This window comes from Helicoverpa armigera, chromosome 18 (genome assembly GCF_030705265.1).
Source record: "Helicoverpa armigera isolate CAAS_96S chromosome 18, ASM3070526v1, whole genome shotgun sequence".
Taxonomy (NCBI): Eukaryota; Metazoa; Arthropoda; class Insecta; order Lepidoptera; family Noctuidae; genus Helicoverpa; species Helicoverpa armigera.
The window spans coordinates 3,870,888-3,896,685 of record NC_087137.1 but is presented as its reverse complement, the minus strand read 5'-3'; the positions used below and the strand labels follow the sequence as shown (position 1 = coordinate 3,896,685).

The window sequence follows — 25,798 nt, the reverse complement described above, 5'->3', positions numbered from 1 at the left end:
AAAACATGCATGCCCACCTATACCATCAACTCATTATTTATTAAAAACATTGCCCACAAAAATAAATATTTTATAAAGCTGCGCGATTAAAAAGTTTTGGATTGTGTCCATTATAGTCGTAACCACAGCGCGAGCTATTTGGCACAGGTCATTGCGTCCCGGCATTATCAATGTATGGAAATGAAATGTTTTATCGCTGTGTATTTACCTACTGAGCATTTCATTAATTCCTGCACATCAAATATTTACTTTAATGCACCAAGCTCTATACATTTACATTGCTTACGTCATGTCTCGTTTTGAAAGATTGGTTGCAAAGTTACAACTTTGTTGCTAATTGTACCCGGCCAGATTATTTAGACGTGGTTAGAATTAGTTAAGCCGTTGAATAATTTGAGTAGCTTAAAAGTTTCCAGACTTGATAGACGGCAAATGTATTTTTATCCACCGAGGCTGAAAATATATTTGGTTTGGCTTTGAGTCGTTTTGAGTTTTAGCAATGTGCAGTGAGTGTGAAGTTGGAGTGGATACAACCTATCCACTCCTCGTCTTTACCTAACAATCTTAAATCAAAACAAATTAATCGTTGATTGCCTTGTATCTTTAAGCCGAAAAGTTTGTACGTTTGCTTACTTGAACGTGCTAATCTCAGGAACTACAGTTTTTAAAATCCTCTAGTGCATATTTATCGACGGAGAAGTTTTGATCGTGTACGTGAAGTAGTTATAGTTTACGAAATGAAATGCAAAAAATGTTGGTATAAATTAGTGTATATAATTGAGACAATAACTTAAAAATACGTTGCAAAACTTGAAGGGAAAAATCACTGCTGTATCACAATTGTAATGCAAGAAGTGGCCTAGTCCATATCATAACTTTTAGATAGAAATTTTACATATTTTTAAGATCAAACAAGTCAATTTTCCCTAATAAAAGTCAAGTGGTACTCACTTTTAACGATACCACATTTCAATTTAACGCATTGATTTTTGATTGCTGGGTAAGGTCACTTCTTGTATGAAGGCATGGAACTTTCTCGAGTATTTGGTTATGTATCATTTTGGACAGGCGCATGACTGGGTTCCTGCACACCGCCTGTCCACAAAGTCCATAAGCCTCAACACTCCATTTAATACTTCTGTGGCAGTGGAAACGATTTCTTCTTTGGGGAGAAGGAACCTGTGGGTTTTGGATCGGAGTTCCACCATGTAGGAGTATGGTATGTTGTTGACGGCGTAACTCCAGTCGATGCTGGTGCCGGCTGCGTAGTACATCAGGTCTTTGGTGCTGCCGACTTTGTATGTGTGGCCGTTCGTGCTGTGGATAGCCTGGTGGAAGAAGAGTTTTTCATGAGGACATCAACTTCTTCATCAACAGTCTAATCCATTGAAAAAGTTTGTTGCAATAAATAGCTATAATCTATAACTATAGTCGAAGAAAGTCGTGTTAGATACACTACTTATAACTCAAGAATGGCTGAATCGTATAGTATGAAAATTAGAAGGGAGTTACGTAGCTTAGACCCGCGAGAAAGACTAAGGCCGCGAACGCACAGGCAGATGGCTTGCTTAGCGCCTAGTGTCTAGCGCGTCACCTAGCGACTAGCCCAGTAAAACGAACGTTCTAAAATGAAAGCGACCGGCTGCACTGCGCGCTTAGCGCCTAGCTAGTCGAATAGCTAGGATGAAAGCCGCTAGGCACTAGGCGCTAAGCAAGCCACCTGCCAGTGCGTTCGCGGCCTTACGATAGTTTTTATCACCATCCAGCTACGGGAAGGACTTATCTAGGGACGCGGGTGAAACCGCGCACAGAAGCTAGATGTATGATAAATAAGCTTTACTAGTACATAATAGTAACATTAAAACAAGTTTCATACTATGTAAGAAAAATGAAATCTGTACGTTTGCACACTTACTTTAGCCATAGCAGTTCCTCCCTCCAGGAGCTCAACATAGTCGGGGCAAGGATCACTGGTGTAACCCCATGGGAAGATGATGACTTCGCCGTAGCTGTGGAACGACAGGAACACCTTGAAGCTGCATGGCGCATCCAAGATCGCGCGCTGAAGAACAAGAACAAATTGGAATGCTTGCGTATTTTAAATAATTTTAGATCTTGTAATAGTCATAGATTTGTCATAGTTTGAAACCACTACATAGTACAAAACAAAATCGCTTTCTCCGTCATAGGGACGGATCTCTATGTATTATTTAAATCTTTAAAACTAAGCAGCGGATTTTGATGCGGTTTTTTCAATAGATAGAGTGATTAAAGAGGAAGATTTATGTATAATCTCAATGCGGGTTGGTGATTTCAGACTATGTAGTCCAGGTTTCCTCAAGTATTTTTTTGCTTGGGTCGCTAGCCAACAATAAACTAAATGATTGATTATTTTTAAATCAGTAATTGCAAGCCATAAGCTCAGTAAATATCAGGCTAGAATAGCTTTGTGACTTACCCTGACCGCGGCAGTTTCGGGTTCCGAGAAGGCACTTGGACCTCTATAGAACACGTTACCAGGATCGTCAGATGAACCTTCTTCTCCTTTCTCGCCAAAACCGTAGCTACAAATTGATATATTTTTATTAAGAGAAATAAGTTGGGTATAAGAAGATACTTTAAATAAGCTAGTTCTAAGAAGGAAGACGAGACAGATCATTAATTAACAGGAACAGTTATAATATGAAAATAATCCTAAATATGTACTGTAATAGTAATTAATCCTATGTTATAGGTACCGAGTATTCGAATGTATATAGACGTATATACCTGAAATTCCTATTGAGATCGACGCCAATGCATTCTCCGTATCGCGCGCGGTTCTTCCTCCACATCCTGTCATGTGTGTGAGTATATTCATAGCCATCTGGATTCATCACTGGTAGAATGTACCTAAAGAGATAAATATCCGTTCAAATTAATAAGTTCTATCCAATAATACTAGTGAATATTTTATTCTGGATTGTTTTTCCTTAATTGTTTCCTAAATAACTAATTTAATATTACATATGCACATACATATACCTAGATATAGGTACATGCTTGAAAAAAGTATTACCTACATCAAGAATGAGACTTTACACGAATTTATCGAAATTAAATAGGTAAGTAGCATTTATTCGGCAAAACGAAAATACCTACCTCACTATTATGTCATTCTGCCGTAATCTTACAATTATAATTCAGAAAGCTCGATCCCAATGACAAGATTTAACCTTTTTAAACAAGAACTAGCAACAGATTTCCTTACTTACAGAGTAGTTCACTGATTTATGTAATTAACTTTTGAAGTCGTGTAAATCAATAACATTAATTAGTTACCAGTCTTTATTGGTGACGCTTTCCGGCATTTCATTGAATGTCCTGACGATCTTGTCTGCGATGAACGTGACCACAGCCGGGCTGATCCACTCGCGAGGATGGATGGCTCCGTCCAGCCACACACCGGCGTTGTTTGACTTGCCATTCGATATCTTCAGCACCTGGATAATGAGAATAAATATGACCTTTAGCCACGTTTACTATAGATTAAGATTAATGCCTAGTACGTCTGGAGCTCTTTAGTTTGTGGTACAGTAACACATATATCTATCTCACGAAATGACTCCGTTCATTCTTACTGGTGTGTTTAAAATGTAGGTACATGCACTTTGTCTTAGCGTTTGTTTGAGTTACGCATACAAAGATAATGTGCATATTCACTTGCACACACAATCATGACTTGTCCGCTTTCATGAAATAAGACCTCTAACTGCAAAAAATAATGCTAGGTAGTTACCTTTAAATCTCTGCCTTCCACAGACCTCCCAATCACACTGATTGTACACAAATACGGATATTGTGCTGCCAAGTTGTCCATGAACGCGTAGATAGTTTCAAGTCGGTGATAGTTCATCCAGTCCATTGTCTTATCTGCAACATTACTGCACATGGTCAATATCCTAAAATTCAAGTTTTTAACTGCCACTGAATTATTTGAGCAGCTTTGACAAACTACTTCTAGTCTAGTAAATACTATAAAAGAATGATAATTTCCGTCCATATGTTTAGTTTTTAAAGGCATACAGATTATACGAATCATTAATTGATTAACTTATTACGTGATTTAATTGCGCTAATCGATCTATTATAGCAAATAGTTTTATTTGTGGTCGCGCGTTGGTCAGACTATGATATTATCGGGTGCATTACATTTTAATTTGTTAATATTGCTAATGAATGTAACATTGTTGCAGATAACTCAATTACTTAATAAGTGGTCTATGATAGGGTTAGGAATTTGTATTGTTTTGAAATAGATTTACACGAATATTATAATGATATGGTGTATGTAAAATACTACTAAGGCACTTAACCTACGTAAAATAATATGGTCTATTTTCATGACTAAACATTTGAAAATATTTTTTTTAGTTTCAATTTACAACTACTGATTGATGAGCCTAGTTATACAAATGTAAAATTTTTCGTCTAAAATAATACTGGTCATACGGATTATTTCTTACTCGGTCCAGAGTTTTTCCTGATAGTTCTTGTGATACTGTTACCCTGTTCCCTTTCAACCAGTGAAGCAACATCTGGTACGGCTATTGAAAATGGGATATCTCTCTCGTGTAGTATCCCGGCCACTTGAGCGGCTCGGGGGCCGTCAACCATAATATCCATTGTACTACGTTCCTCTTTCCATATGTTTATCGCTGTAAACATTTAATATTGAGCCAAAAAAGTACTAAAGAACACTGAAGAAGTCCTTAAAAAAACTAAAAAATATAAAAAAAGTTACTGACGGCCTGGCGCCGCGTCCACAAAGTGTAGAATGAAAGATACTATCCCAGCGAAGATGTCTTCAATTGATACGAGTTGTTGGTCTTGTTGGCTAGCTTTACTTTCGGATGTCATTACAAATGTTTTTATACTACATTCATGATATTCTTAGGGATCGGCCGGTGTGCTGGCGTACGAACCTCCGATAGTATCCAAAGTTTTCACGAAGTGCCTCTGACCCTCCCTAAGAAATCTTACTTCCCATACTTGTGTTTTAGGAATCGTTGGTGCCACTTTGACTGGTTTACTTTCACTGTTGTCTCAAAAACCGATTTGTAGATATTACAATGAAGAAGTTAAAGAATTTTGAATTGTTGTTTTTGTAGATTACTGAAAATTTTGATATGCAATGATAATGAGCCAAGACTGGAGTGACATTGTCATTTACAGTTTTTTTACTAGTTTTCATATTGACAGATAGTTTGACTATTATTTTGGTTTATGGTTTCAAAGAAGGTTTAAATTCTCAATATAAATATTTTATTACGTACACGATCCGTTTGCTTTCAACGCGCGCCTCGTATTTGACTTCAAAAACTTATCGCGTATGAACAGACTTATTCCCTTGAACAGGTACTTATTAGGTGTATAAGATCACTATTTGTTTGCTACACTTTCATAAACCAAAGGCATAATCTGCTAGTTTGAAACGGCTTTAAGACAAATGGACAAAAACGCTGAAGTTACCTAATGTACATAATTACTAAATAGCTAAAATAAATACATATTTAATATTTCGAAGGACATAGTTTTGTTGCGACATTAATACTTTAAATATTTTGATACGTATAATGTAGTTGAAAGCGCAGACAAATTACCTGGGTACTTTTAATAGGGATAAATTCTAGGAATATAATAAGATAAAAATATTGATTACCTTTGTACATCGGTCTTCGCTACACTATCAGTGGTACTCTTTAACAGTTTGTTTCTCGTCTCGTGAAAGTCTTTACTCTGTTCGTAAAACTTGTCGTAGTAATGCGCCCTCTTTATGTACGAGTCCGTTTCTCTCATGTATGCATCAGTTTTAGCTATATAAGAATCAGCTTTCTTCATGTATTCATTAGCTTTGTCCATGTAAGAATCGGTCTCTTTTAAACAACTATTGGGATTATCTAGAAATGAGTCACCAGTCACCAAGTCCTTATAACATTCAGTGGTTTTCATAAACGAGTCGTTCAAATCTAGAAAGGAATCACTTCTATCACCTTCATAACTTTTATCACTATTGTCATTTTTGTCGCTTTTGTCACAGTTATCACTATTATCACCGTTGTCACTTTTATCACCGTTTTCACTTTTGTCACCGTTGTCACTTTTATCCCCGTTTTCACTTTTGTCACCGTTCTCACTTTTGTCACCGTTTTCACTTTTGTCACCGTTGTCACTTTTGTCACCGTTGTCACTTTTGTCACCGTTGTCACTCTTATCGCTTTTATCCTTGAAATCTTCAGGTTCTGATGGCAGTTCAAAGTTATCGTGTGTAGTTTCTGTACTTAGTGATGAGGTTTCGTTGGTTTTTGTGTTAGAACTGTTTGTTGTGCTTGCGAAATAATCAGATTTTCTGGTGTCAGTTTTCGAGCTGTTTTTCGAGCTATTTTTCGAGCCTTTTACATTACACTTTGTCCATCTGACGAATGAATCTTTAATTGTCATGGAAGAATTGCTCGCATTAGCGTAAGAATAGTGTCTTTTGTCGTAAGATTCTCGTCTCCTGATGTGAGAACTGCCAGTGCGTACGGTGGAGTCGCTCCTTTTCAAAATTACACTTTCGTCATCATAGTCTGTTAAGTCGATTTTCTCGTCATCCTCTGCATATTTGTATGTATTAGAATCTACAAATTCCATCAACGCTTTAACACAACTTAATATTTCGTTGCCGGTTTCTTCTATTTCCTCTTTGGGCAGCCTGAATTTGTGTTGTTTGCTCCTTAGTTCGATGAGGTAACAGTAAGGGATACCGGCGCCTCCATGTGCAAAGTCGTTGCTGGTGCCCGAAGCTCCGTACATGACGTCCCTTGAAATGCCCACTTTATATATGCGACCACTGTTGTCATAGATAGCCTGGCGGAAAAAAAAACTAGTTTTGTTATCAGTTATTAAAAAAAAAAAAAACACGATAACGGCCTGTAACTTGATGTGCATGGTGATTTTAATGGGGTACAAAAAAGTTTTGACTTTAAACGATAGATAAGATACCAGATGAAAGGACACAGCCAGCCTCCTGATATATGAAATATTTTATGACATTGATTATTGTAAAATAAAAAGCTACACATTGCAGTAAAGTTCTTACCTTAGACATAACAGTAGCCCCTTCGAGGAGCCGCACATAGTCCGGGGCTAGTTCGGAGCTGCAGGCGTATGGAAATATTATTATTTGCCCATAGCTATGCAGTGTGATGTACACTTTAAACCTTATTCCTGACTTTAAAAACATGTCCTGAAATGCGACAGTAACATGAGTTTTTTCTAAAGTGAAATTGCGACTTTGAGTTCCCATTTCTGCTAGCTACTGTAAACAAAGTCGTAAATAGTGTTGCAGTGAAAGCTTTAAAGCTCAAAAAGTGTATTCATTTAATGTAATAGAATGATATAAAATCGTTTCATAATTGGTTTATGGCTAAACCCTGTTTGCAGTTTAATCTCTGCCTGCAATGGCGATGACACGAATTCGGCATCAACGGCATATTACAGCTAAATGATCGCGGGTACCACTGCAATCATTTGAACCATCTAAATGTATTGTGTAGAGGCATTTGACCGATCCTTTGTGTCGACATCGATTAGATTGTCTCAAAGAGTATTAATTGTTGTATTTACTGAATAACATTCTCTTGGTTTGGTCATAGATTTAGATAACGTTCAGCATCACATAAGTGGAAAAACATGCCCCAAAAGCATTTGAAAGAAAGAAAGAAAGAAGAAAGAAAAACGTTTTATTCATTTGTGCGAAATAAGTTCATTCGCCTGTAAAGAATTTAAAGAGATGAAGCCTAGTAATTAAATACACATATTATACCATACATACCCTTATGGATTTTGTTTCTGGCTCCGAAAACGGCGCGGGACCTCTGTAGAATGCGTTGTTGGGACGATCTGAAGACCCTTTGCCACCCCAACCAACGCTAGAAAAAGAGATATATGTAAATAAGTATTGGTAGTCCCAAAAAACGCTTATATGAATAATTTTCAAACTGTGAAGACATTAGGTTCTGTAGGACCTACAGTATTATATTATGAAGTTTGTTGAGAAAAAGTATTTATATTACCTGAAGTTTCTGTTAAGGTCGACTCCGACGCAATGTCCGCCATACCACGCGCGATTCTTACGCCACATGCGATCCACAGTGTGCGAGTACTGGTATCCGTCTGGATTCACAACGGGTAAGAAATACCTGTATTTATTAAAATCAAATAAATTTTAGAGCTAAATAATTGTGAAGGTGGACCTGTTAAAAGAGATAACTTTTAGAAAATGTCAAGTTTTGCAGTAACTCTTCAACTTTTTAGATCAACTGTCTTGTCTTGAAAGCATAATTAGTATTGGTCCAAATCTGGCAGCAAGGAATCGCATTTGTTCCGCCTGTGCTACCACGTGCAGCAGTATGCTGCCGCATGCGAACGCGCCCTGTCGCATTTCGCAGACAAAAAGGCAATCATCATCATCGAAGACACCATGCGGTAGCAAGTGATCGGCGGTTAAAGATGCGTTCGCATGCTTTCGCGCGCTTCAGCGTTCCGGAGTCTCCATACCGACCATCGCATTTTGTCCGTGATGCCGATCGCCTCGAAGAGGATGTCTCGGTCTAGCAAATGGCAGTTCTAAGCGACAGAAAAAGGCGATTCCGTGCTGACAGATGTGGACGCTTAATGGACATGAAATAAATCTTATTTCAAACTTGAAAAGATTCAGCAAAGGTGTAATATTAACCGGAATAGTTACCAATCCTTATTGGTGATACTTTCAGGAAGGTCCTCGAAGTTCCTGGTGATGTGATCTGCTATGTACGTGTTGACTGCAGGCGCGATCCACTCCCGCGCATGTATTCCCGCGTCCAACCACACTGCTGCATTACCTACGTTGCTGTTTGAGATCTTCAGGATCTGGTATAATGAAAGAGCCGATTTGAATAATAGGGGTATTGTTTGTCAGATTGAGAAAGTTATTTTGTTCTCATACCAAGAAAAAGATTAACACGATGAATAGCCTATTGTTCGTCACTTACTTTTAGGTTACGACCTTGAGCTGATGTGCCAATAGTGGTGGTAGTGCACAGAGACGGGTAGGCAGACTCCAGGTCATCCAAAAACTGATGTATGACTTTAAGATCATGGTAGTCTTGCCAGTCCATGTGTTCCTCTTTAGCAAGTTTTTCATCTTCTAAAAACATTGCATTTACAATAGAAAATGAATAAGTATACATACAATATAAAGTGAAAAACTAAAGAGTCATTTGCTAAGTTTTGAACAATTTATTCTTTTATGTATCGTATCTTCTTCTATATTTAATTTAGTGTATAACTGTCCAATCAAATCGTACTAACCGTCTGGTAGTTGAAAGTTAAGTTTCTTAATAGGAGCGACCGATGAGTTAGTTGCTGATTTAACATCAAAATTAAGGAGGGTACTGTCGACATAGTTATTGTCGAAGTAACTTTCTATGAGGGGTTCTACGATTGCTTCTTCGGAGAGGTCCGCATTAATCTCAGTTTTATTTTTCTTATCAGTTTTGGTTTTCACTGTGTTTTCTGGTATGCAGAGTTTCTTCCGGGTATACGCCTCTAGTTCATTGTCATCGCTGATCTCGATATACTGTTCGTATCGCATGTTCTGGGGGCCTTGAGGCTTGGCCACCCTCACCGCCCGCGGTATGCGTGAAACGAAGCATTTTCGGTGGTAATCGCTTGCAGGTGAGATGTTAGGTTTTCTTGTTGATTTCCGCATGGCGACTAACAACAAAAGAAACACAACAGCTTGTCGAACATGCACGTGTCGGAAACTGGCGTTGGAGAAGGCTTGGGTTTAGTCGGCGTATGAAGCATGTCTGCTGAGAGGTCCATTATACTAAATGGCATAATGTTAATTTGAAACGGATATGTTTTTTTTTACGGATTCTATGAATGAATCATGATATTATTGTCGCCAGATATGTCTCGTTTGACGTTGTCATCAATAATTCGTGGAAGGATTTTTGTTTTTTTTTTGGGTTGCCGGAATTCTATGAACATTGAACAAAACAGTTTAGATTACATTCGGCTTCTTTTGTAAGTGATTTAATCATGGATGAAGTCTCACATGCGCTAGTTTACATAAATACATATACAAATTAATATTAAGCCGTGTTAATACTTTTGATCACCAATACATACATGCAGGGTTCTAGCAGCAATTTTTATTTAGGTGTATAATTTTTCTTTGCAGACTAAAGGCATAACTTATTCTCGTCACAATACAGATAGGCTAAGAACAAAAGATTCATCTGATTTCAAAGAGATCGTTAAAACGTTTTTCTCATTGAATACTAAGTCAGGGCTGGCAGTTAAGTGCTTAGCGACGCGACGCGACGCCACGGTGGCCCATAAGCAGCGTCTAATGAAAAACAAAGCAGAGTCAACACGTAGATTAGAAACAAAAGTACAGGTCGGTCTAATATAACACCGTTTTCTAATATTTGAAAACAAGACAAGAAAATAACATATAGGATGGGAAAAAACGAATGTTTCTTACATATTTATTTTTGTATTTGTCTTAGACTACGCAAAATTAAAGTATGTAGAATAAAGCACCACTCCACATCCAGGTTATTTAATGAGTAGAATATATAATGATATTTTTTTTTATTTAACAAAAAATAAGATCTTTGGAGTACTAGAATGTCAAGGTACTTAGGCTTAAAAAAAAGATCGATATAACCTAGTGCTCGATTAGTAGGTAAGTACAACAATTAATTTGTTTTGATTGTTTACTGTTAAACTCGCTATATTTCTTCGGTTCTCACCTGCATCGTGGCAGGGTCCTCCGATTTACCACCCCTGAACACCCACTAAGCGTTGGTGCGTACATTTTGCGACTAATTGTTAATCCTTGTTTATTTCGCTTAAATCAAAGCGAAGTGCACCTTATGTCCAAGCCATAGTGACGCGATTAGCCGCAACAGTGATGTTGTTTCAACGCCAGTCTTACGATTGACTCGAAAAATGCTTCTTTTTAGAGCAATATTTATAAGTTACAGATCTGTCTGATGTATAATATGTAACAAAACAAACAAAAGTTGTAATTTTATGACTCAAATCTATTTAGGAAAGAAAAGTAAGTTTAGCCATTCCAATTAATTTAATTAAACATGTTGCAACAACTTACAACAAGCAGGTTACAATTTACAACTTTGTTGTCTTAAAGACTGTAGATCAACTACCTGGCAGTAATCATAATTTGCGTTCCAAGAAACACTCCTTCAACCACCCTTATGTTTATGATATCAACTAGGTAAAACTTCCACAAACCACAGAAAAAAAATAACAAAAATACAAAAAATCTCCTAAGAAGAAGCAAAAGCTAATCTCTCCTAAGTACTAAATAAGAAGACGTATGAGTGATTCGCTAAATCTAACGAGGTAGTAACAAGGACTGGTGTGAGGCTGTCTGCGAGGGGGTCTGTGGGGGTGAAAGGGGGTGTACAATTAAAAAGATAAACGCGCGTAAGACCGAGCCGAGGTGACAGTCGGGCGGGTCGCAGTTTGGGGTCCGCCGTCTGGTTAGCGGCCTACCGACTGATCTTGTTCCCTACTTATTGTTGATTTTTCACTTTTATAAGATTTTGTCGCTTAATTGGTGTGTCACGGTCGTATAATAAGTTTTTAAAATGGCCCCAAGGTTCTACGAGTTGCCCTTAATTAGCAATCGGATTGCATTGTTTAGTTTCACCAAAAACTTTTAGATACCCAACAAAAAGTATAGTGTCTCAATATTCAACAAAAACGACTATTTTAAGGTGTTATATTTCGAAGCCTTATGAATGTGTAACAGATATTTTAAACGAGATAGAAATTAATGTTTTGACATCATTGGTTTTGTAGCCCTGCTAATACTGATTACTAATACTCTCTGGGGCAGCTTCCAAAGCTACTCTTATGGCACTGAACAAAATGGATTGACTGGCCGGCTACACACAAGTAACCCAGTTTGCTGATACAACTTGCTATGAACAGGTAGCAGCTACTAATGTTTCTAATTTTGTTATTTATCAGTATTGATACGGGGCAGTTGTATGTATCTTTGAAAATGTGTTATTATAAAAGTACCTACTTAATAAATCTTCCGCCATTATTCAAAAATCTTCATTTAATTTTGTATAACTCTCTATTTCCGATATGTATTTGGGATGCATGATTGGTGTAGTCGAGATTTGTTTGCAAATGCTGTATTGCTTCCATAAGGAATAACGTACTAAGACAACTTCCAACATCTGAAAATGATATCACAATCATCATCGCCATCTACCTTGCCTTTTCGTAACTATATTAGGAGGAAGATTTTAAATAGATTTGAAAATTATAAAACGAATATAAAGTGAGAACTCTCACACCACGAGCAAATGGTAGGGTAGCCTGTTTCATTAGTGGGGAGTGCATAGGCGAGACGAGGGCGAGCGGAGCGCTTACAGAAAATATCTGATTACATGTAATTATCGAGCCAGCCCGCTCGGCATAGCTAGCGATCGCACTCAGCCACAATTCTTAGCTAGGTACAATAACATTGTATAAGGTGGAAGGCTTTGTGACTGTTGTGGTAATCTATAAGGTGAAAAAGAGTTGACAGAAAGTTTAAAGAGAGACCCGAAAAATAAAATCTGAATTTCTAATCGATTCAGGAATTCCAGTGATAATAACAAGAAAAAAGGAGTTCTCTAAACATGTCAACATTACGTCAATCGGTTCTAAAATGTCAAGTGTTAGTTAAAATTTTCATTTTATATCAAAAATCATTAAGATAAAAATTCAAGGTTTAACCGTGAACAACATTATTCAAAGTGGCACGCAAGGACGCTAGGTATCAAATATGGGATGTACACTGCGCGAAAGAGGGTCAAAAGCTGTTCCTAAAAACATTGGACTGCAAAGGCGGTAAGTGGCCGTAGGATTTTCTCTGATGATTCTAGAGGAAAAATCGACTTTTATGAGAACGTTTGCATAAATCTTCATTGATGAGCCATACTTTAGGCAAATATATAAAACTGGATGTAATAAATTTGGAATTACAAAATACATAAATGCCTAGATTACCGGTCTTATACTTTTGTCAGTGTCCAATCAAGAGACATATCCCCATTGCAACTAATTCCAGCTACTTAGATATTTTCACGTCTGATTTCCTTCTTCGTAGCTATCATCATCAACAAAGAGACTCGAAGTGTTATGGAAGTGCTGGTGGAGGGCACCCGCGCCATGCAGATGGCGAAGCTGTTCCAGGGCAGAGACATCGGCTTCGATGTGCTGGTCAACGATGCCAACGCCTACAGTGGAGGCCCGCGCCGTGTCCGAAGCCCCATATTGGCCAACCGTCTACGATCGCCTTCGAGTAATTAACCATAATTTCATAATATCTTTAATAATATTTAGAGGATTTTTTAAGTTCATTATAAATGAAAACAACGAGTATACTGATACGTCTTTAAATGGTTTAAGTGCTTCCTAATACCTACTGATGGTTCGTTACCCCAAAAATATTCGTATCGTCTAGGAAATATCTCAGCTTTAAGCTGATCTTTTCTTGGCTCTTCAAGGAATTTCTTTGTGTAGCTTTTTCATTAATTAAGGGACACTGAAACATTTATGTATATAACGATATTTACTAATAAGCTCTGATACCCAGTTAAAAATTATATTTCGTTTCCAGAACGCCAACTAGATTGGAAAGACTTTTATCCTCTTAACACCGTATACCAATTTCTAGACGAATTAGAAGCTAGTTTTCCGTCGACTTGTACGGTGTCCATCATCGGAAGGTCTGTGGAAGGACGAGATATAAAGGTTTGAGAACCATAACTTTTGTGTACATACTTTTTTTTATGAAATCCTCATGGACTACCTCCGCCTGGGGAGAGGCGGCGAGGCGTGCTGGTTAAAAGTTAAAACCCCCGGTGTTTTCTTTGTACATGGGCGCGGGGCCGCGGGAATCCAGATTCTTCCGCAGTCCCACACTAGTGCTGGCCCTCGCTCGGGCCTCTTCTCTTGCAAGTATACTATACAAGTGCTTGAAGCAGCTTGTACGCTTGAATACTACTGCAAGACGTCTGACTTCGTTCAAACAAAATGATCTGCTTAATTGTCCTAACAATTATTAAAACTTCCAGATGTTAAAAATTTCGAACAGTGATGCAAATAACACGGGAGTCTGGTTGGACGCCGCGACTCATGCTCGAGAGTGGATCAGCACATCAGTCGTCACCTACATTGCTGATTACTTAGCCAGAAACTTCGACACCATGGGTGCTAGTTACACTAATAAAGACTGGTACAGTATACTTGAAAATGGTACACTTAGAAAGTCAGTAGGAACTTTGTGTGTAATAGCAGAAACAGTTTCTTAACCGAGGCCGTCTTTTTGACCTCTTGAAATAAATTATCTATATTTTACGGTATACAAATATGTATGTATACTTAATTTTCAGGTATTTCGTACCCGTAGTAAACCCAGACGGCTATCTTTATTCCCATACATCGGATAGGATGTGGCGAAAAAATAGATCGCGATTCGGAAATACCATCACAGGAGTTGATCTCAATAGGAACTTTGGGTAAATGCAAACTTTTGTTGACGCTAATGGAATGCCAGGATTATTATTTATGATTACAGTTATGGTTACATCTTACAGATATTTTTGGGGACGTGGTGGCCCAGAACACTCATCAGCTGATCCAAGTCATTTAAATTTTCGTGGACCAGAACCATTCTCAGAACCTGAAACTACGGCAGTTAAGGTAGGGAGGTTTTTGTGTGATTATTTAATAAAATTCTATTGTATTAAGTAAAGATTATAATGCTGTTATAGGATATTATTCTGTACTCGGGGACACCGTTTAAGATATTCCTAACGTTTCACGCTTGCAGTGAAGCTATCTCGTTTCCTTGGTGTCACACAGCGGAACCTTGTCCTGATTACGTCAATTTACTCGAAGGTGGAACTGCAATGGCAAAGGTAACATGTCAACTGATGATTAAAAATACGAGTACGATCAATGGATGTTCATTCCAATTAATTTATTTTGATATTTTTCAGGCCATCTACGAGACGACTGGGCGCATGTACAAAGTAGGGAACTTCAAAGATATAATGTATTATGCTTCTGGAACAAGTATTGACTGGAGTTATGGAACAGCTCGCATACCATTCTCCTATCTTATTGAACTGAGAAGCAAACAGGAGCGATTCCTCATGCCCAGAGACGAAATCTTCGACTGTTGTAAAGAAATCCTAAACGGCGTCAAAGCACTCGTGGAATTTGTTGATAAGAGAAAATGTTTGAACTGTTCTGTTAATGCGAAAAAGCTGCGTCAGTAAATTTATAGTCATGTTTGTAGTAAATTTTTGTGTAAGTATTATATCAATAAAAAACGTAATATAATAAGAATTGATTTAATAATCACAGACTTACATTACTGGTTACAGTTTTCAAAAGCGTATATACGACTAGAACTGCCCCAGGGTCATTGACATCACATTGTTTCGGGTTAGGAGTTGGCTCTTTTTAATGTTGATCCACATAATCCATCAAATCCTTAACAGCACTCCAGATTTCTTTGCAATTCTCAAGGATTTCTTCTTTTGGTAGCCTGAATTTGTGTTTTTTACTCCTCAACTCGATCATATAGGAATATGGTATTTTTGCTATTGAGTAGCTCCAGTCTATGCTGGTCCCGCAGGCATAATACGTGAGATCTTTAGTGCTTCCAACTCTATATGTCTTGCCGGTTGCTTCATGTATTGCCTGAAAGGGATAGAATGCTGAACAATGCAAAGGTTTTGTTTGCTATATGATGACGATTACCCAACTACAGTACAACTAGTCTACTAGTCTCTTACGTGGAGTTACCCTTGCCATGATTGAGCCACCCTCCAGCAGGTGTAGATAGTCTGGACACGGATCCTTTTTGTTGCCCCATGGAAAGATGATCAGCTCGAAGTAGCTATGAAAGGACAGGAACACCTTGAAGGGAGTTATTGATCCCAATATTGTATCCTGTAAAAAATAAATTAAAATTGACATCTTGGATAAAAAGACGACACTTTAAGAGACACCGACAGCAATAGAATTTGATGTTCATAACTATTAGATATAAGTGAATAGTGTTATCTCACTCTCACTGCGATCGTTTCTGGCTCTGAAAATGGTGCTGGGCCTCTGTAGAATACGTGAGATGGTTCATCAGATGATCCTTCTTCGCCGTTGCTCTGTCCCCATGCATAACTGACGAAAACAAATTCATATCATATATCTAGAGGTAGTTCGTATTCAGACGTAAATAAGTATGAAGATATTTTTTTATAGATACTAACCTAAAATTTCTATTGAGATCTACACCCACACATTCGCCTCCATATCTCGCACGATTTTTTCTCCACATGCGTTCGTGTGTGTGCGTGTATTCGTAGCCATCTGGATTCAAAACTGGTATGATGTGCCTGAAAATAATAGTCACGTACTTATATAGGTTTCGCAAAATAAAGTTTGTTAAAACATTTCCTACATTTGAACATTTATTTTCCATTAATGTGCCGGAATTGTATAATTCACAATAGCCACTTGGCGAATTTATAATGATAGAAAAGAATGCATTACCAATCTTTATTAGTGATAGATGAAGAAAGAGTGAAGAAGTTTTTGACAAGCATATCCGCAATGTAGGTGACGACTGCTGTACTGATCCACTCCCGAGGATGTATACAGGCGTCCAACCATACTCCAGAATTGCTTGCATTGCTATTTGAAATCTTTAACATCTGGAAATATAAAAAAAAAGTCTTAAAATCACCAACCCGATATGAGCAAGCGTGGTGATTAACGCTCAATTCTTTACTGCGAAAGAGGCGGCCTGTGCTCAGCGGCGATAAAAAGGCTGATAAAAAAAAAAACTACAGGAGGTTTTGGAAATAATAATCGGTTGATGAATTAAGTTGGTTAGGTAAATTGATGAGGATATAAAGTACTTTCTGCTTTATAAACATAATATTCGTTGTAATAATTGACGGTTACCTTGATATCTCGTCCTTCCACGGATTTTCCAATAACTGACACGGTACAAATTGCTGGGTAATCTTTTTCTAAATCATCTATAAATGAATATATTACGGCGAGTCTGTGGTATTTCTTCCAATCCATCAGTTTCACTGAAATTGTAAAGGTACATGCTCAATTTGCCTTCTCAACATTCTCCCTCATAGAATCTGGATTTATTTTTAGTTTCTGAAAATATGCTTGTCTCCCACTGCAAGGAACTAACACTGATATCAACATGGTTAAGGAGACATGTATCGTGTGAAGTATTCGTCACAAAATATCCTCTTACCTCTTCGTCTTCTCGGTTTCCGATTCGGCATTACACATTTTTGTAGTGGCGAGCGTAGCCCTACAAAATTAATATTTGTTAGTGAAAAAACTTGAGTACCGTCAGTAAAAAAGATTTTAAAATAAGGTTAATGTCGAATTCTCCTAGCAGACATCTGATAATTCTCGAAGGCTCTACAAATATGAATGTACCGATACCATCAACTAAGGGCACGCCACCATCGTGGCGGTAAGTCCCCTCTTTGAGGAGTGGCTCGGGAGGAGTCACGGCGCCCTCACGTACCGCATGACGCAGGTCCTCACCGGACACGGTTGTTTCGGGAGGTACCTGCACCGCATCGGTCGTGAGGAGGCGCCCGGGTGTCACCATTGTGCGGACAGCCCCGAGGACACGGTGGACCACACAGTCCAGGTGTGCCCCGCATGGGAGGGGCACCGCCGGGTCCTCGTCGAGGCTTTGGGCGGCGGCGACCTCTCGCGTCCGGCCCTGGTTCAGGCCATGGTCCGGGGCGAGAGGGAATGGGATGCCGTCGCCTCCTTCTGCGAAGCGGTCATGCTCGAGAAGGAGGAGGCGGAACGCCAGAGAGTCCGCACCTCTCATCCCGGCCGCCGCGCTGGACCAGGTAGACACCATGGGCGCCGGGTGTCGCGAGATGACTCCCGGCCACCGTAGGCGTGGGTCTGTGGGCGGTGAGTTCGGGTGGCTCATCGTCCCTCTGTCTTCCTAGACGACAGACCCGTGTCGACGGCGCGCGTTGTTCCACGCGCTCCTCAAAGAGACGTCAGCAACCCCAGCGGGGCCCAGCAGGGCCAAGGCCTGCCGGGGCTGCGGGTTGTTCGAAAGAGATACCGCGGCCCTGGTACACAAAAGGCCTATGACGGAACACGACGATTTTAGTCAGTAAAAGTCTGACACTCCCTCACCGCTGCTAACCCACAGCGGGAGGGGTCATTTGATGATTTTACGTCGATAAAAAAATACCATCAACTAGTGATCCGATATTTTTCCGCCAAGCATAGATGCAGCATTAACCACTAAAGTGACGAAAGATTAGTATAAATCTTACTCCAGCCACCCCTAGTTTGAGTGCTATTGTCGGCGCATTCAGTAAGCTCAGCATTTTCCCAATCCGAAGTCTCGTCTTCATCATTATAGATGTAGAAGAAATCAGGGCTAAGTGTAGGTTTCACTCGCTGCGGCTCATCATTCTTCAAGGCCACGCTCATTTTGGGCGATGTTCGTTTAGTTTAACCTTAAGAGAAAATTAAGTCAACTTATTCAAATTAACAAATAAAAGTAATAATGGCAGTTGGAATAAAACAATATTTTGATGATAGAAAATGCAAGAATAACTGAAAGATGTATTGGGAGATACGGCATACATGACATATCTAATAAGACTTGTGGTTTAGCAGAAAATAGCATACTTCCAAAGGCAAGTTCGTTTCAATATTCAAGAATATTTATAAAGCTAATTGTCATAGCCCAGCCATTGTTTATTTAAAATGCTAACAATACGTTGGTGAATTACATCGATATTCCCCGGCGGGTGGTACAAATCGAATGCCAGTCATTGCGGTCGCTGTATGGCAATCGATGTCCGATGTATCGGCGTTTGTTACTTAATTGTGGCTAGAATGTTTTACAGGCATCATAGGACAGGTGCCACTATTATATTTACCACATGTAGACACAATGTACCTATCCAGCGGATGAAGTCTGATTGGAAAAGATGCGGATTGAATCGTCCAACTTATGATATCACAGGTTATAAAATGGCGAAACAGGTCCTGCACTAGATAATGTGTGGGTGAGGTGAGGCTCTCCTAAAAATGATCAATTCAATTTGTTGATGATGAAAATTCAGGGTGCTACCAAAGTAACTACTGCCTACTTACTGTCATACGTTCCTATAACAGTTAAATATTTTTTATAACTTATTTATAGCAATGTAAACTTGTACATTTAATTTTAGATTTCATTTACCGTTTTTTTCTTCCATAATTTTAAATAAGTAAAACTTTACAAAATTTGTTACAAATATAAAATAAATTTTCTTTTAAACAATGTTGTTGATGTGTTATCTTTTTTGACAGGTGATATTAAACTATAGACAAACTTTGTTTTCATTTTAAGAATTAAAATATAAACCTCTTTTCACGCTTCAAAATCATGTTGCAACAACATTCATAAACATGTAGGTAAATTAATATGATTTTTATAATGTAAGTAAAGGAGTCATTTTATCAAGCAGAAGCCAATATTATTAATTCCATACTAATTCCATCTCCATAAATATTACAAAAAGCCATTACAAACAATAGTTACGAAATGCAGCCAAAACATTTCAATGGAACTGTCGAAAACGCGAACGAATTTCGTGCTCAGATTAGAAAACCGCGGGCAGAAAACTCGGCGCGCGCCGCCATGTTGTGGTGGCCAGCCAATCACACGGGCACAATGTCACGCGACGCACGACTATCGTGGACCGGGAAAACTATCCTGTTTCGATATCGAAAAGATGGCTAGGCGATATGGTATGTGAGTGAAGTATTACGTGCAATAATGGTTTTGGTTTTCGGAGTACAGACAAATCTAGAGTTTGCTTGTGTGTGATTATGTCCCATGTCCGTAAAAACGGTCAATTTCAAACTCAAAGTTTTATGAACTTGGGTTGTCGAACAGTTACATTTCGGACTTTTCAAGTAGGTATTTAGAAGTTTGCATTACATTTAGGTCAAGGAAAAAAACTTCCAAGGCACACATCATTATCTTGATGAAATTTTGATTTTAAATACACGCCGTCTTTCTTTCTTATAAGCGTGTTTTTGGTAGCAAACATATGAGACACAGACAACAAAGTCCTGCTAGGTTAATAATATAAATAAATACATTCCATTCGTAAAAATCCAAATAAGCCGCCAAAAATTAGACTCCACAAATGAACACTGCAAAACTATATCGGAGCGACATCGCTCGAACCTATTCGCTGCGAACTTCAACTGTTCAACTTTGACACGGCCGGACACGGTCGCAGACACAGCTAGCTAATTGCAACAAATGAGATTGATTGTAACGGACACTTGACTCGGACGACCTTACCTCGACGTCCATTGCACGCCTCTAATTCTACGCTTAATTTGACAAGAAAATTGTGGTGTTGGTGCTAATTTATGAAAAAAAATGTGGTCAATCTTATAGGTATCTTTATATAAGTTTTAAAGATATTATAGGTAATTGGTATATGTTGCAGTTTATCTATTAAATGTTGATAGATTGACATTATCACACTCGTGTTATTAGGTTATATTACAAACCCAATCTATTATGAATAGCTACAGGCTGTGGTTGGAGCGACATACTTACCTACATAATTATTCCTCTTACAGATGTAATTTTCCTACATATTAATTTGATCACTCAGTTTTCGTAGCGTAAATATAAAATGAATAAGATTCTGCCAAAGATTTGCTATAATTCTCACTCAGAGACAAAGAATCACATCAATCAATTAAAATAATCAATTAAACACAAACAACGAAAGATCAAAAGTTATGCCTTGTACACAAGATCGTAAAGAGCACAATTCGATAGGTAATCTAGTTAAGATGCAAGTATACCGGGGCGATAAGTTGGCTTACCGTCTGGCCGATAATTAACGCGATCGCCGTGAAGATGGTGGCGCGAGCGTCTGCACCCCGCCTAATTGATACGTACGACCGACAATGAAATTAGCTTTTGGAGAAAAACCGTGGTAAATAAAGTGTTTGTCGTATTTTTAATATTATTTACTACATACACACACAAAAAATGATTTATTTGACGAAAGACTTAGGTATATAACATATAGGATAAGATCAGCTATGACAGAGCACCTATATTTCTATTTTTTTCATATGGGAAGCTGAGCAAAGCATCACACAAGCCTTAATTTTTTTTGTCAGAAGCATGTTGTAATTGATCATTGCGGAACGAGTCTTCGTATGTGACAATGTTATACATATAGTTAGATACTAAAACAAAAATATGCTAAGTATATACTAAAATCGGTAACTACGAAGTTAGTAAGAATTTTACTAGCTAAAGATACCATATTATTACAAAAATCTACATAATCTCTCACGCAAATTCATAGCTTCAAACATATTCCTATACAAACATGGCATTTAATGTCCTCCCATTGTTCTACTTTCTGGAGATTGCTGTAACTAATCTTACGTCCAATAAAGTTAATCTGTCGATGTTTATTGGTATACTTTACGGGTATATGTACGTTATTTAGGCCATACCGAAGAGGGTAAGGCAAGCCATCATGGTTTAAGTTATTAAGTTTGGGATAGTCGCCAAATCAATTAAGTGACGTCATTCTGTGGCCTAAGTTGTGTGGTATAATAATACACCGTTTTATTTTGTTATTTTATATAGCTATATTTGTACTATTGATAAATCTAAACCAACAATAATTTACAAATGATTTATAGTAAAACTAGAAACAACTGATTATAAACTTTGAAAGAAGGCTATGGTGGAGATGAATATCAAGGTATCTTAGGATACAAGCATGCTATATACTATGTAGATTTAGAAAAAAATTAGGTACATTTTTTTTTCTTTTTAGAAAAAAAAATGTACCTAATGAAATACAAGTTATTTACTATCATCAATATTTTATCTACTAAACTATGATTAAACTCCAGAAAGCACCAGAAAAAAAAAACACCAAAAAACCCCAATTCTAAAAGCACTCGCTAACAAGATAGCTACGAGTACTAATGAAGGGTATTTTGACACAGGCTCATTGGCTAATCCGGGGTCAGCGCGACACTGAATATCTAGTGCCTTCAATTAATTGGCTCGCAGGTGATGCGATCACTCGATACTATTGCGTGTTCGCTACGTCATTTTGGCTATCGTAATTGGTCAAAGAGATAGCTGACTTTACCATTAGGTGCGAGCTGATAGTGGCTTCTGTGGTTGTTAATTATGCGCTTTTGATTTTTAAGGATAGTAATTGAATTTATAGAGACTATCTGTGTATTATTGAGATGATATGAGATAGGTGAGAATTGACTGGATCCGGATAATACCAGAAAAGTAACAAATCTCTTCACTATACCTACGAAAGAATGTAAAATGTTTATTGGTTTTAAATAATTCTATCATACTTGCATACGTTTACAGGCATGATATAGAATTGTCTATATATAAGTTTATGTACGAACATGAGTACCTATATTCCACATCCACCTTTTTGACGTCAAAAAGACTTATACATGAGAATTGGGTGAACCAAAGAACCAGCGTGTTAACAAATCGAAATTGCAACAGCCCCTTTTGACAATATAATACACTAAACCCTGACAGATCCGAATAATGCCTTAAAGCGACTGGGGTATGCTTTTAATGTGGACCCAGATCGTGTAAACAAGGATTTTGTTGGCTTCCTTCGCCTACGGCAATTGTTCTCCGTCAGGAGCCTATAGAACCGACAACACACGGCACTTACAAACAATTTTATACCTATTGCGTGTTATGTGCGAAGATTTGGAGGAGCGAACTAAGTGAGTCAGCAATGTATGTTGAATAAAAGATTGATGATAAAGTGTCGTGTTTTGGTGAGGGATGGAATCAAAAAATGGTGGCTCCAATAAAGGACATCATTAATTCCCGCCGGTCGCGATGTCGGGGAAGCTGGGATTGGCTGCATTACCGTAATAGCGTCTGAGAAAAATATCCGATCAATTGCCGAGACCTTGTTTGCTGTGGCTGCTTTGCTTTATTGTGATTACGAGGAGATTAATTGAACAGTTTTGAAAAAGATCTTTATGACAATGCTGTTTTATTCATATCTTTCAAGGATTTTAGTTAATCATACTTGATTGAACAACATTGAAACTTTTTCGTCTTATTGTTTGTTGGTGTTTGACTGTATAGTCTTTATAAACACACTGCACACAAATAGGTACTTACCTACCTTCTGCCGAAAAAGTATATCCCTACAAGTCCTTATTAAATCGTTTGATTCTATATTCTCCTTTAATATATCAAAAGCACTCCATATACCGATCACATACATATACACATGTATACAACATACCCACACAAGTGAAACTTAGACATTTTTCTCCACCGTTTGCAAAGCGTCGAAAACAATTTCCCAAGTGGACGGAGGCTTGCTCCTAAGTATTTCTTTCAAATAATTATCCGACAAAAACATCCCAAGATTCTTGTGGAGTTCGTTAGGATGTTACGGGATCCCTCCCTAAGCAGAATTAATGATTCCCTTTATTGAAAGTTCAATTTTTTGATTAGGAGTCGGGGGGCGACGCCCTACACTGTTTAAACACCGGATAACACGGCATTTATTTACATTCGGCCGGTATTGATTTGATTTAAGCATTTTTTAATCTTGCTCTTTTTGAGATTTTGTTTTTGTGCAGTAATTCGCGGACAATGTTGGAACAAAACGATAGAATATTTGATTGGTTACAAAGTTTTGACTTGAATGCAATCTTGGCCTATCTTAGTAAAATTGTTGGTCTGTTAAAATTGACTTGACTAAATTGATGTTATTTTAACCTGCGATTTTTGTAGGTATATTTTATCAATGTTCTGGTGAAGTTAGGATGAGTTGCCATAATTTCAAGATTTTAACTAGCTAATACATAAAGTAAAACCAGTCGAAAACAATATAAAATCTATGTCCATAACTACCCCACAGCAACCTTATCCGATTCCAAAAAGGGCATAAGATCTATTTATCGAGACGATACAAATTGCACTAGCGCCGGACCCAAGTGCCGTAATCTGTTGGCGAGTGAAGGCGTCCGGCGACCGTCCGGCGTCCGACGCCGTCCGGCGGTCGACCGGCCACCGGCGAGAATCTAATTTGGTTCGGTAGCCGTCGCTCATTTGTTCAAATTACACCCCACGCCGCCCGGCGAGACGTGTTCGAGAAACTGGGAGATGCTGCCAAATTTATAAGTATGTGTTGTGTTCATGGCGTTTAGGGGGTAGATAGAGTTGTAGGTACATGGGTGGTTTTCTAATAATATGTAACCTATGTGAAGTATGGGTTCTTGATGTTTTAGTTATAGTTTGATAGACGTTTGCGGTAGAAGCTGCTTGTAGAATATGAGGGAAAATAGTATCAGCGAAAACTTAAGTATGTTTTACCGATTACAGTTTTCTTCTTCTTTTCATCCTTTAGCAGAGCGGCTACTAATAGTTTTCGAAAACAAGATTACTTCACCTAAGAAGCTACATTACCTATAAACAAATTGAACAACAGTTGACCTATTTATACATTCGGAAGAGATGTAACGTCTCGTCACCTTCCCTCGTCCCTCCGCGACCTCGGAGGTCGGAGGACTCAAACTATTCAACCCTCAGGCGCTTCCGGGTCCTCTCTTTGTTGTTCACGATCTTTCCTTCCTTTATCAATTGGAATATTCTTTGAAGCGACACATTCTACATGATCGTGGTGATCTTAATTTTGTTGAATTGTTGGCCATTCTTAAGACATTATTAAAAAGTGCCTGTTGGTACCTAAATTATTAATATTTTTTTAGGTACCTGTAGAGGTTTTGAACCAGCGATAGTATATCATAGCAGTTTTGATCCTTTTCATAATTATACCGTAGCGGCGGTAGAGTTCGTAGCATTTTCGTAGTAATTCTGTCGAGGTTTTTCTGCGATCTCATCACATATTAGTATGCTTACTAAAAGCACACTCTAATTTAGTATATTACTACTTACATTAAATTACAGTTATGAATGTCTCATACACAAAAATATCATAAGCTTAGTTAAGAAGCCCAGCAAAGCAATTTAGCCTAATCACTCAAACAATTCGAATCACTACATTCTAAATACAAATATCTGAATCTCACACGAATCTTACGCTAAAATAAGTCTGCGTACACACGGTAGCGCAGTGGTCGATGAGGCTCAGGTAGCTTGCAGGTGTCGTTCACGCTTCGCGCCTCGGTACACAGCGCTGGCGTTACTATGCGACGCAAGCTCCGACAATTACGTTACTAGTGCCGCTCTTGTGTAACTCCCCTTATGTACGCCACGTTTCGGGGCAAGTTCGAGTTTTGTGATACAGGGTATTTTATGGTTTTGTGTCCATTTTTGTGACTAAGAAATGTAATAAGTAAATACTTAAAAGACATCATAAATCGTTTTCTTAAGTCTCAATATGATTAAATGAAAAAATCAATTTAATTTAGAGTATTTATGTCTCAACAGCAAGCGGTTTCACCGACGGGCGACGAATAAAAAGTTCCTCGATAAATGCGCTATCATTGAACAGCACCAGTAGTTCCTGAGATTAGCGCGTTCAAGCTAACAAACAAAGTCATTATAATATTAGCATATATTTCTTAGTTTGACTATTTA

At 38.2% G+C, this 25,798-nt stretch overlaps 3 protein-coding genes across 6 annotated transcripts; 1 reads left to right on the top strand and 2 right to left on the bottom strand.

Annotated features, from left to right (window-relative positions):
• Nucleotides 1-752: 752 nt before the first annotated feature.
• LOC110378119 (uncharacterized) lies at nucleotides 753-10,003 on the bottom strand. Its single transcript, XM_064039262.1, has 16 exons — nucleotides 9,373-10,003; nucleotides 9,054-9,208; nucleotides 8,771-8,931; nucleotides 8,097-8,222; nucleotides 7,856-7,952; nucleotides 7,121-7,267; nucleotides 5,702-6,888; nucleotides 4,965-5,077; nucleotides 4,788-4,931; nucleotides 4,506-4,697; nucleotides 3,779-3,912; nucleotides 3,322-3,482; nucleotides 2,770-2,892; nucleotides 2,459-2,564; nucleotides 1,916-2,062; nucleotides 753-1,328 (listed from the first exon to the last, which is right to left on the bottom strand). Exons 1-16 carry the CDS (start codon nucleotides 9,770-9,772, stop codon nucleotides 1,056-1,058), a joined length of 3,666 nt encoding a protein of 1,221 aa, XP_063895332.1. The 5' UTR covers nucleotides 9,773-10,003; the 3' UTR covers nucleotides 753-1,055.
• A 2,755-nt stretch (nucleotides 10,004-12,758) lies between these two features.
• On the top strand, nucleotides 12,759-15,471 carry LOC110378117 (carboxypeptidase B). The gene is made up of 8 exons (XM_021337231.3): nucleotides 12,759-12,951; nucleotides 13,211-13,405; nucleotides 13,724-13,857; nucleotides 14,181-14,341; nucleotides 14,499-14,624; nucleotides 14,703-14,808; nucleotides 14,880-15,026; nucleotides 15,108-15,471. Exons 2-8 carry the CDS (start codon nucleotides 13,243-13,245, stop codon nucleotides 15,387-15,389), a joined length of 1,119 nt encoding a protein of 372 aa, XP_021192906.1. The 5' UTR covers nucleotides 12,759-12,951; nucleotides 13,211-13,242; the 3' UTR covers nucleotides 15,390-15,471.
• LOC110378116 (carboxypeptidase B) lies at nucleotides 14,872-19,496 on the bottom strand. Of its 4 annotated transcripts, none has more exons than XM_021337227.3 (10): nucleotides 19,382-19,496; nucleotides 18,462-18,647; nucleotides 17,396-17,455; nucleotides 17,083-17,216; nucleotides 16,669-16,829; nucleotides 16,386-16,511; nucleotides 16,188-16,296; nucleotides 15,922-16,068; nucleotides 15,484-15,816; nucleotides 14,872-15,012 (listed from the first exon to the last, which is right to left on the bottom strand). In XM_021337227.3, exons 2-9 carry the CDS (start codon nucleotides 18,619-18,621, stop codon nucleotides 15,577-15,579), a joined length of 1,137 nt encoding a protein of 378 aa, XP_021192902.1. In that variant the 5' UTR covers nucleotides 18,622-18,647; nucleotides 19,382-19,496; the 3' UTR covers nucleotides 14,872-15,012; nucleotides 15,484-15,576. The 4 variants fall into 4 exon arrangements, with proteins under 4 accessions (XP_021192902.1, XP_021192901.1, XP_021192903.1 ...); XM_021337226.3 differs by having other exon boundaries at nucleotides 19,294-19,487; XM_021337228.3 differs by lacking the exon at nucleotides 14,872-15,012 and adding an exon at nucleotides 15,226-15,360 and having other exon boundaries at nucleotides 19,294-19,487.
• Nucleotides 19,497-25,798: the final 6,302 nt, after the last annotated feature.

Coding starts and splice junctions, on each gene's coding strand:
- LOC110378116 (XM_021337227.3), bottom strand. CDS start 18,621: ATGAGCGTGGCCTTGAAGAATGATGAGCCGCAGCGAGTGAAACCTACA. Junction 17,217..17,395: donor GAAACCGAGAAGACGAAGAG/GTAAGAGGATAT, acceptor TTACAATTTCAG/TGAAACTGATGGATTGGAAG. Junction 16,069..16,187: donor CAGAAACGATCGCAGTGAGA/GTGAGATAACAC, acceptor TATTTTTTACAG/GATACAATATTGGGATCAAT.
- LOC110378117 (XM_021337231.3), top strand. CDS start 13,243: ATGGAAGTGCTGGTGGAGGGCACCCGCGCCATGCAGATGGCGAAGCTG. Junction 14,625..14,702: donor GATCTCAATAGGAACTTTGG/GTAAATGCAAAC, acceptor TACATCTTACAG/ATATTTTTGGGGACGTGGTG. Junction 14,809..14,879: donor CTGAAACTACGGCAGTTAAG/GTAGGGAGGTTT, acceptor ATGCTGTTATAG/GATATTATTCTGTACTCGGG.
- LOC110378119 (XM_064039262.1), bottom strand. CDS start 9,772: ATGCGGAAATCAACAAGAAAACCTAACATCTCACCTGCAAGCGATTAC. Junction 6,889..7,120: donor GGGCTACTGTTATGTCTAAG/GTAAGAACTTTA, acceptor TTTTTCCGCCAG/GCTATCTATGACAACAGTGG. Junction 3,913..4,505: donor CAGGAAAAACTCTGGACCGA/GTAAGAAATAAT, acceptor GTAATGTTGCAG/ATAAGACAATGGACTGGATG.